This window comes from Limulus polyphemus, unplaced genomic scaffold, assembly GCF_000517525.1.
Source record: "Limulus polyphemus unplaced genomic scaffold, Limulus_polyphemus-2.1.2 Scaffold69, whole genome shotgun sequence".
Classification (NCBI taxonomy): domain Eukaryota; kingdom Metazoa; phylum Arthropoda; class Merostomata; order Xiphosura; family Limulidae; genus Limulus; species Limulus polyphemus.
Window position 1 is genome coordinate 1,033,058 of NW_013665679.1, and position 11,656 is coordinate 1,044,713.

Here is an 11,656-nt window from a genome sequence, read left to right on the forward strand (position 1 = left end):
GAGAAAAAGAGGCTTTCTAGAAAGTCACCATCATCATGTCACACAAGTGAACTTGGTGCATTAGAACAAAAATCTTCGCTTTGATATTTCAAAATCACAGATGGATTTATACAAGAGAACCTGTACTAAAATACAAAAACCAGCTTTACTGCAGCTGAGTAAAAAAATATTCGAAAATAGGGTAAAAATCAGAAAATACAAAGATATGTCGTTAACTGAGGTGAATAGTGTAATTCATTACTGTAAAAGTCTGCATTCCACTGAATAGAGTAAACACTTCATGCACAAATCACTTATTCATTAATTCTAAGCAATTTCTCCCTCTCCTACCAATTGTTTAATTAGTTATTTTTTGTTTCGTTTCTTCTCATACAATGCAGTACAATGTGAACTAAAATATTTGTATTCTGATAAAAAAAATACACCTTAGATAATTTTACCTCCTAACTGTTGAAACGATCCATCTAGTAACCCAAACAAGATATCGAAATTAACAAAGATTCTGAAGAAGTTTCGTGGAGCTAATAGCATAATTCGTCCTTGTTTCATTAATTCGCTCTTTAGAAATAGATTTTCAAAAACTTGTTTTAAGGCAATAACCATAACTATAACTAATTTTGAACTGATCGACTGTAACCGTACCCACCGCCAAATCTTAGGATACTTTTATCTGACTGAATAGTGGGATTTGATCGTCAGTGCTAAAGCGCACCCATGACCCCAAAGTGTCGAGCGCATTTCTATGGCAACGGAATGTGAACTATGAATCCGAGAATTCATATTCCGGATACGCAATCCAAAGAGCTACTCCTGACCAAGATTAGAGCTAAAGCTGCTAAAGTTACAGAGTAATATGTGATAAAAACTTAAGATTCATCAACTCTTAACACGGTTTATTAAATAGCATAATTTATTAGTGTAAAAGTATGCGTATTGCACTTTACAGATTAAAGATTTTATACACAAATATTTCACGGTCTCTATCACTGAAGTTATTATATAAGATTAATTAACTCCTGTATACTGCTCTTTGGTTCTTTGCTACTTTGAGAAGCTTGTACCAAAATATAATCTTTAGAAATTTCATTCAGTGTGTTTTTAATTCTATCCTATTACTATACATTTACTTTATATTTTACTCTGTAATACAAGTGAAAATGCGTTGTTTGCCAAAGGAAAGCAAAGAACGATCTTACATTTGTTTTTCTGTTCGTGGTATCCTGCTAGTTTTTCATTTCTATAATTTTTCCTAAACATTACAAAATGGTGTAAAAATTCATTATTCATTTCCTACGTTACTATTTAATTAATACATAAAATTCGATGATTGCAGTTTTTTGTATATGCAATACACATAGACGATAATAAAGAATGAATGCATCTATACGGTTTGTAAAATTATATCTGTATACAATTCCTATACGAGTTTTATTATGCTGATGTTTCAGTATATTTTGTTTCTCGTCTCAGAAAGCCAATTTTCAGATTTTATGGTATATTTTGTCAATTACTTCATTCTTTTTTTTCTTTTCTTTTTTATAAATGAATGACAATATTATCTGATAGTGAAGAGTTGAGGTTTTTGATAATGTTATCTGATAGTGAAGAGTTGAGGTTTTTGATAATGTTATCTGATAGTGAAGAGTTGAGGTTTTTGACAATATTATCTAACGGTGAAAAGTTGGAGTTTTGGACAATATTATCTGATGGTGAAATATTGAGGTTTTGGACAATATTATCTGATGGTGAAGAGTTGAGATTTTTGAAAATGTTATCTGATGGTGAAAAGTTGAGGTTTTGGACAATATTATCTAATGGTGAAGAGTTGAGATTTTTGAAAATGTTATCTGATGGTGAAAAGTTGAGGTTTTGGACAATATTATCTGATGGTGAAGAGTTGAGGTTTTTGGCAATGTTATCTGATGGTGAAGAGTTGAGATTTCTGACAATGTTATCTGATGGTGAAAAGTTGGGGTTTTGGACAATATTTTCTGATAGTCAAGAATTGGGGTTTTAGACAATATAGTGAATAATTCAGAATTTTTACAGGAGTACAAAATACCAGGACTGATCAAATATCAGAAGCAAATGAGTGACAATGTTATCTGATAGTGAAGAGTTGAGATTTCGACAATATTTTTTGATAGTGAAGACTAAGAGAACTTCACGGATGTACGTGCGCAGCAGTAAATCGGAACAATCTTCACTAGGAGTAAATATACAGATGTACTTGAATAGCAGTAAACCTTTACAATCTCCACTTGTAGTAAACTCAACGATGTTCGTGAACAGCATTAACCCCGTACAATTCAAACAAGTAGTAAAGTCCTCAATCTGTACAATTCTAGGATTTATATTAACAGCAGTAAATCTATACAATATTCACTAGCAGTACACTCACATATGTCCATGAAAAGCAGTACACCTGTGCTATCCAAACAAGTATTAAACTTACGAATCTGCGTGCGCTATAGTAAACCTGTATAATATCCACTAATAGTAATCTCACGGATGTACGTGAATAGCAGTAAACTAGTATAATCTCCACTAATAGTAAATTTCAGGATGTACGTGAACAGCAGTAAACCTGAACAATCACCACTAGCATTAAACTCACGGATGTAAGTGAACAACAGTAATTCTGTACAAACACTGGTAATAAACTCACGAATGATCGTAAACAGCAGAAAACTTAAACAATATCCACAAGGTATAAAGTCACTGATGAGTGGGGAAAACAGTAAACCTGTAAAAGATCTACTAATAATAAACTCAAGAATGTACTTGAAAAGCAGTAAACTTGTACAACCTCCACTAAGACAAAGGTCACGGAAGTACGTGCCAAGCAGTAAACCGGTAAAATATCCACTAGTTGTAAACTCACGGATGTACGTGAACAACAGTAAAAGCTGTACAATCTCCACTTGTACTAAGCTCAGTGATCTGTGTGCGCAGAAGTAAACCAGTATAATATCCACTAGTAGTAAACTCACGGATGTACGTGAACAGCAGTAAACCGGCACAATCTCTAGTAGTAGTAAACTCAAAGATGTACGTAAACATCAGTAAACCTGTGCAATATTCACTAGTATTAAACTCAAGGATGTCCTTGAACAGAAGTAAGCCTGTACAATCTTCACTAATAGTACAATCACGGATGTCAGTGAACAGCAGTACATTTGTACAATTTAGATAAGTAGTAAACTCACAGATCTGCGTGCGCAACAGTAAACCGGTAAACTATCTACTAGTAGTAAACTCACGGATGTACGTGAACAGCAGTAAACCGGTACAATCTCCACTGGTAGTAAAGTCACAAACCTATGTGAGCAGCTTCCAAGAAAAAGTCCCATCAAATAGTCCACTGACGACTACGTCTTCACCAGTTTCATGAGCTCCAGCTCGTTCTTTATGCATAGAAATGTACATTGATGCATGTATTTTCAAACACGGGCCTTGAACGATGATACAATCTATTTTATAAATAGGAATATTTAATAATTACAATTATATCAACACTTAGAGTCCTTGTTTTCTTTTTCCGGAAACGAGTCTTTTACTTATCTATGAAAAACTACAAAACAGATATTTATATTTTTTTAATTTTCAAAACGACCACCAGAAATCCAGATAAAATTATTTATATGCCTACGAGCTAACGCTATCATTAATCATAAAATTGGTCAATATCATTAAAGGCAATTCTAAGAAGCACATATATGAAGTAAAGAATACGGCAACAGCAAGAGTTTTAGAGAATTAAATTTTCTTTATGATAATTTCTTGCCAAATCACGTGACTTCACAGAGCGGATGAATCATTCCAAGCAGGTTAAAATAGGTGTGGGCCGACAAGGACGTCTTGTGTTTTTTGCGTCTACACCAGCTGTACCTGAGCACTCCGAACAGGTGACAACCAGTGTTTTAGTAGGAGAAAATCGGACACCACTTTGGTTCCAAGATGTTTTCAAATTGAGTTATCCGAGAATTTGTTACAGAACAAGCAAAATTTTTCCTACATTGTGTTGTTAATGTTGAAGCAAAATATAAAGCTGAGAAGCAGATAACATTACTGGGAAAAATATTATAATATAATAATTAAGTCAACGTAAAAAAATACGTAAATTACATTGATTATAGAGTCAAACCTAGTGAAAAAATATGAAATATCAAAGTGAAACTAATGACATTTTTAACACACACTGGTTTTCACTGGGTTTCCAGAAAAAAACAACAGTGAATAAAGATAATTTTCAATCACACTGTTTTTAATAAGCCACAGTCAACAAGATTTTTCGCTCAGTGTTAGGCCAGTTTGGTTTTAAGTATCAAATCTTTATTATAACCATTATTTGGAGTAGTTGTGCACAAAACGTTAAATTAGAACGTGCATAAAACCTAATATGATAAAAACAAAGCCGTTTAGAACAGTCATATCATAGCTTCTGATTTTTGTCTTTTTTTTTTTACGTAATACCAGTTAAACTATTAAATTATATTCAAAGGCGAAATAGTCCTTTCTTGTACTATTGTTTGTTGTTGTTTCTTTGGGGAGAGGGGGCTTAGTACAAAATATATTATAAAATTTATACAATGAAAAACATTAAGTTCTCAAGAGGACTTGTTTTGTGCTTCTAATGTTCGGGCTTTATGCTTCAGGAAACGTTACTTTATTAAACAAAATTCAGTGAAAAATCCAGGAGCTACCAGCCTGTTAAAAACTTGCATTTCTACAGAGTTTTCATTAATACCAGCTCAGGATATCCGTTAAGGAAGCAAAACCTTTGTAAAAAACAATGTTAGATAATTTTTCCTTTCCTTTTTCTTTTTATTATTAAATCCCTAATGACCTCATTAGATGATGATTGCACACCTTCCTTTGTGAAAGGTAAAAATTGACTCATGTAACTGATTTAATACTTGTGTCTTTAAATTAATAATCAAAAGTCTATAATAAAAAAAAGTTGAAATGTTTCCTATGTCGAGCTATTTTTTTATATTCCTTCTTGGGCAAAAAATCCGGAAACGAAGTAGTCCATGTACGTAGTCCGACAGTTTCCAGTTACCATACAAAAAATGCTGAAATAAAGCTAGCCAACTTTGGGTGATGCAAGCCAAAAGTCTATAAAAAAGTAGAAATGTGCCCTACACCAGGGTCTTTTTTTATACCCCTTCTTGGGCAAAAATCCTAAAACAAAATATCTCTTGTACTCCGACGGACAGTTTTCAATTACCAAACCAAGAATTACACTAATCGAGCCAGTCAACTCTGGATGATGAATGCTAATGCACACACACACACATATATATATAACATATCATCTTTATAGTAAAATGTAAGTTCTAACATGATGCAAATACTTTTCATTTTATCTTGATCAACTTATTAGCATACTTTAAGTCTAATTAAAATGAAACGGTATCATTCCGGTGGAGAAAGCATGAAGCCAAAACATCAGCAACATAAATTAACTCAGTATTGTTAAATTAACTAAAGTTATTGGACTAAGCATAATAATATTTGATTGATACAGAATACACGTATGATGCATTGGGCTACGTTTAAGCCCAGAGTTTATTAAGGCAAAAAATACGATGCGAACTATGAAAACATCGCACAGAACATTTAAATTTAAACTTTCTTAATTTGTATTTGGACTCTGTGGTCAGTTTTAGTGTGCTTGATTTTTTAACTCATAACAATGATCCTCCTACTGTTAATTAGTTAAAGAGTTTTATCTGTACGGTGAAATGACAGTAAAAAACGCTAAAGAGTATTTATTTTACGAAAATTTCACAATAGTAGTGAACACAAAAATATAACAAATACCAAAGTCATTGATGCGTAATGTGAATTAAATACAAGTTATTATAAACCTGTTTGTGATATTAACAGTTACAAGAAATCAGAGTACCAGCCCAGTAATGCAATATGTGCACACTATCAGCACAAGAACTTTAAATTGAAGAATATCTTTAAAGACTGAAATTTTCAATGACAGATCAACAACTAAAGTGTTTTAGTTTACACTTATCAAAAAAGAAAAATAAAGCATATTTACGAATTAAATAAACTAACATAACCTTGAACTCTCGTATGCAATGCTTTAAGACAACCGTTAGCTGATGGCGCCTGTTCTTTATTTACCATTTCTGTTCCTTAAGGATGTTTAAGTCGCTACTCGTACATCACGTTTAGCACTGTAGCGCCTTCTCGTGGAAGCAAGTTTAGCGGCTGAAGGTCGCAAGTGCGAACATGGAAATAGGAATGTTCTTTCGTCATTCCATAAATGACATCTTTAGCGAAATGTCTAGTTTTTACGCTTAGAAGACATCACCTGAAAGTGACGCAGACAGAATGTTCATTCCTCATTTTTTATTTTCCTAAGAACATTTTTCAACCCGTTACAAAGCAACTTTCATGGGGCACTGTTGAGTGACTCAAACAGACAGAATTAAATTCCCTGCGTCTGCCAAGGAGATGTAGCACGTGCTCGATTACATGGAGATAGCAATTTCAAGACTAGGGAATGGATGTAAACTCGAAACAATCGAACAGCAATCATCGATTTTTCAGAAAAATACCCGTAAAAAGGTGCAATTATAACATGAATACTGTTCTACTAAATTACTGTATCAAGATATAATAATACCTATTAAACAGATGTAATCTCTCCTCATTATTTGAAAACTGGAATATAGGGTTGACGATAAGAATTCAGGTTAAGCTGTAGAACTAGCTCGAAGGAATGCGAGCACATATGAAACGCGATATCAAACTTAATATCTGCATTGATCACTATATGGAATAAGTCAGTAAAAGAAGAAGTATTTTTATGGAAATGTATTTAGCTGGAAAAGTGTTTAACACCTGTTTTCACAACAGTATTGCACGCATTAGAAGAACAAACTATATATGTTGGTGTTATTACCGGGTTACCCACATTTAGATCCTACGGTAAAAGCCACTGGGTAAATTTCAAGGCCATTGCTGTTCTTCAGTAGTAGTTATTACCGGGTTACCGACATTTAGATCCTACAGCAAAAGTCATTGGGTAAAGGTCAGGACCAGTTTTGTCTTTGTTTAGTAGCAGTTATTATGGGTTACCAACAGTTGGATCCTAGAGTCATTAAGTAAAATTCAAGGCGGTTGTTGTTGTTTATAGATCCTATAGTGAAAGTCACTGGGTAAAGATCAAGGCCGTTCTTATAGTTATTAATAATTATTACCGGACTATCAACAGTTTGATTCTAGAGCGAAAGTCTTTGGGTAAATTTCATGGCCTCCATATTTTTTAATGGTTTCATTAAAAGTAAGTTTTTCTAAATGGTGTGAAATGAATGATGCCTGATGGTCTTACAAGTCATTAAACGACTTAAGTACGAGGATTAAACAGAAATTACAGAGCCTTCGCAAGCACTGTTACAATGTCAAATCAAACAATTATATTACGAGAAACGTATTCAGAAATACGAAAGTATGTTTGTTATCATCCTCGAGAATTGAAGCTAGTGACAGTAACCAAGAAGTATAATGAATACTCGCATAATATGTTGAACGTTAAAGTTCCAGTTAATCTACATAAAATGTTACTTTAAATATTGGCCTGAAACTTCGAAATAACTATAATTAAAAAATATAATACAGAAAAATGTAATTTTATATAAACATAATACAAAATAAGTACGAATACACAAATGTAGTTCCAAATCAAAACGAGTGTAATACCGAACCTGAAATTCGTACAGTTACAAATTATGTAAAAGTAATAACGTCTAGTTACACAACTATCATTTGAAATGATTAATTATACCGTTGTAATTATGAATGTTGTACTGGCAGATTTCTGTAGCTCATTCCTTTCAGTTACATGCAAGGTTTTTTTTCGTGTTTTTTTTTGTTGTAATATATTACTTTATGTTGTTGTTTTTTTGTCAGATTGTAAACATATCTTCAAATCTTCTAGATTTCCAAAATTTTATTGGCCAATTGAAATTTTTAATTATTCATAGGATTTCATTTTCTTCTTTCTACATTTAACAACAGCAAAAATAAACAACAAAAAAGACAAACGCTTTTAAATGTTCGTTTCAATTACCGAATGGAATCTAATTCAGAAAGTAAATACAAGATCAACAATTTCACAATAAATTAATCAGTTATAGTTAATCATTCAGAATAGGTCATTCTTCCAAGAAAAGTTCAGACGTTACTATCGTACTAAGGACAGTTAGTCATGTCGTAATATCTGATCAAAGAACTATTTTGTAGAACTAAAAGATGATGGCGTAAATTCCAAAAAGTTATCTTAAATAAAGTATGTGAACGATATCATCTATATATATAAAACTCAAAACCTCTCTGTTTTTTGTTTGTTTATTTTGCTTGCTTGTTTGCCTGCCGCATTCACTGCGCAGGTCACACTTCCCGCACGTGTAGGTGCGCAAAACGATAAGTATTCTTTGATATACGCGTCTATCGTCTGCCACCCATACGGGTGATTTTATCATTAACATATAAATTACACGAATAAATTCTATGCAGACTTGAAATTTTTTGGAAGGTTAAGTTAACATTTAATTTAGAATATAGCGTTATAGGCCTACTTAGTTATAGATCATTAACTATACATCTACTAATACATAATATATTTAACCTCACACACAAAAGAAATGTATGCAGAATTAGAATGCTGTATGTGAAAAAACAAACAGTAGGCCTAGCCTATAAAATATAATTATGCTGTTTACCATAAAATAGATTATGTGAAAAGAGTAAGGCTTACATTATAATACTTACTGTGTAAAATCAGATTAAAGTCAAGTCAGCGAATATGTTGTATTTTCATTTTTTTCTTCTGGGTGGTACAGTGACCTGAAAGTGATCTCTTTTTTCTTCCTTTTGATACATTATAAAGTACAATATTGAATTTTGTTTGTTGTATATTTCACACATCAATGTCATAATGTGAATACGGTATCACATTCATTTAAATATATTACATTTACATTAAATCAAATTGAACATAATATTACATACATATTTACGTTTGAAATTTTAATATTTGAGGAGGGATGACGGGGGATGGTGGAAATAGAGCTAGGCTTAACCTGTTCACCTGTATAATATAATCTAAATATTCTCCATAAGGGCCTATTCAACCCTTGTCAATGAAAGAAAAACAAAAAACATCGTTCATAAGGAAGCCCTAATTTAAAACAGGTTAGTAGTTTATTTTCAAAAATTTAACCTAAGGTTTTTGTTGTTGTTGTTGTTTTCGAAAACCGGGCAACGCTCGGTAGCTCTGCTAGTATGCTATACATAAGGCAATATATATACTCTATATATATATATTGCAAGGGTATTGCAATCGGGGCCCCCCAGTGGCACAGCGGTACCTCTGCGACTTACAACGCCAGAAAACGGGTTTCGATACCCATGGTGGGCAGAGCACAAATAACCCATTGTGTAGCTTTGTGTTTAACTTCAAAGAACTAATTACCTAACTAACAATTGCAATCGGGTCCATCTGTGTGTCTGTGTTTCTGCGCGCGTATCTCGAAAACTAATAGACTTATGTACACGAAACTTTTGCACGAGATAGGAAGTCAGAATGGGACAGTCCTCCCCAAATGTGGTCTGGATCTAAATCCGGATCCAGACCCTGGATCACTTTGAATCATTTTTATAATGGGGAGATAGGGCATTTTCGCGGTTTTCGGTTAATAACTCTATAAAGCGTGGTCGGATTTGTACCAAATTTCATGGGTACATTAAGGTTGAGACTCCTCATCACACTAAAAAAATGATACGGATCGTTGATAGTTCTGGATCTGAGAAGGATTTTCTGAGTTCGAAGGTGAAATTTGAAATTATCCAATATAAACTCAAGCAATCTCAAAAAGAGCGGTGGGGCGATGGTATGCAATCTCTCTGATTTCATATGTTATATATAGTTTTGTATCTCTGATTTTCAAATCACCTGTTACATCCACGTCGGTTGTTAGACAAGTATTACTAATACTACAGATAAGTAATATTGTATTAAACTAGAGACGTGTCTAAGTCACGTCAGATAAGGTAATAAAGAGCTATTTCTTACACAGTGACTAAGAAAATAATTTGTGAACAGTAAGAATACAAGAATTTATGGAACCAGTAACATTCTTCAATCTTTCATTTCATTGACATAGACAAGAGTCTTCAGTAAAATGTGATTTTTGTGTACTTCCTTCAGAAAACAAAATTCATTGTTACTCACGAGTTTGTTTTGATATTCTTCGGTTGGACTTCTCCCCTTTAATTGGCGGCCGATTCCGATACTTGCCTGCATGCAATCCTGTAAGCCACAGAGTAACCCAGAGGATGAAGAGTATGTGAGGTGTGGTCAATCTAAACATTGCAAAATCTTTGATTACCAAATGCAATCACAATATTTGTTCTGAGTGTCGAACACAAGCGTTACAGGGAATAACGAAGAGCAGGCAGAGATTATCATAGACTAGTGTTCAGCCAGTGATTCGTGACAAGACGTTTCAGATAGGACGGGCCTAAATTATCGAAGATACGCGTGTTTCAAATACCCCTTAATATCTAAAACACCAAATAGTAGCCGGGCGACAGCCGTGAACATAAAACCGCTTCTTTCGGAGGCCAAGCGTGAATGGAGCACGATACACAGAGTGCGGTAACTTCTCCTTGACGTAAAGTATCTGCAGTGCGCTGAACGCCTAGTGGCGAAATTGCGAAACTTTATAAAGCGGGCCATTTGAGTGTGATTAGAAGAATGAGTGGATAGAACTTAAGGAGGAAGAGGTCCCTACGAACCTGACCCTCCTAGATCACAAAGACCTAAATCCCGACACGGAGAGAGAGAGAGAGGATAGAACAAATCAAACGTATATTTCAAACTTGGCTAGATGAATGCCTGAGAAATTCCATAGGTTACGGACTTACTTAGGATTCAGTAACAGTGCAAACAAAGTAACAATTCCAGAGAGGAAGGATGAGGTCTACGTTGAACCTGACCCTTCCTGGTCCAAAACATGAACCGAATCCTGATGAAGAAGAAGAAGGATGGAACAATAATTAAAATTGGCGAAGTAGTTATCAAATCTTTTCGTGAATGCATGCCAACTGTTTCCAAGTCAAATCTTGACAAAAAGTATCTTGTCCAGATTCAAGTTCTATAATTTGACTTATAAATACCTAAATGTGCCCAACTAATTTCATTCATGCACATACAAACACCTCTTTGTTGTCAGATAAATTTTTCTACCGTTCTGTAAGTTACTTTAAGGAAAAATTTAAATAAAAATTACATCATGTCACCGTTAGAAATATTATTGATTATAATAACAATACAAAAATTTAACCTCCCCTTAACATCTGCTTCTCGTGCATTAAAGTAGCAACCTAGATGAAAAGCATTATTGTTAGAGAAATGTTTCTGAACTGTAAGTTATTTTCTTTACAGAACGGTATACAAACTTTGCATAGAAAAAAAACAACAAAAAACTTAGAGTAGTTGTTTGCAACATGTATAAACAGTTCCCGACAAGAGCTTTCTCAAGCCCCCCCCCCCAGTGGCACAGCGGTATGTCTGTGGACTTACAACGGTAGAAACCAGGTTTCGATACCCGTGGTGGGCAGAGCA

General features: G+C 33.8%; 1 protein-coding gene across 4 annotated transcripts in view; it reads right to left on the reverse strand.

Moving 5' to 3' along the window:
- LOC106465659 (chordin-like) overlaps window positions 1-10,666 on the reverse strand; it is a 209,642-nt gene extending 198,976 nt beyond the window's left edge. For 3 of the 4 annotated variants that reach the window (XM_022393978.1, XM_022393973.1, XM_022393965.1), the window contains exon 1: window positions 10,262-10,659. In XM_022393978.1, the coding sequence (XP_022249686.1) occupies window positions 10,262-10,333 (72 nt within the window). In that variant the 5' untranslated portion in view covers window positions 10,334-10,659. Of the gene's footprint in view, window positions 1-10,261 lie in introns of all 4 variants that reach the window. The other variant, XM_013925897.2, reaches the window with a different exon arrangement.
- Window positions 10,667-11,656: the final 990 nt, after the last annotated feature.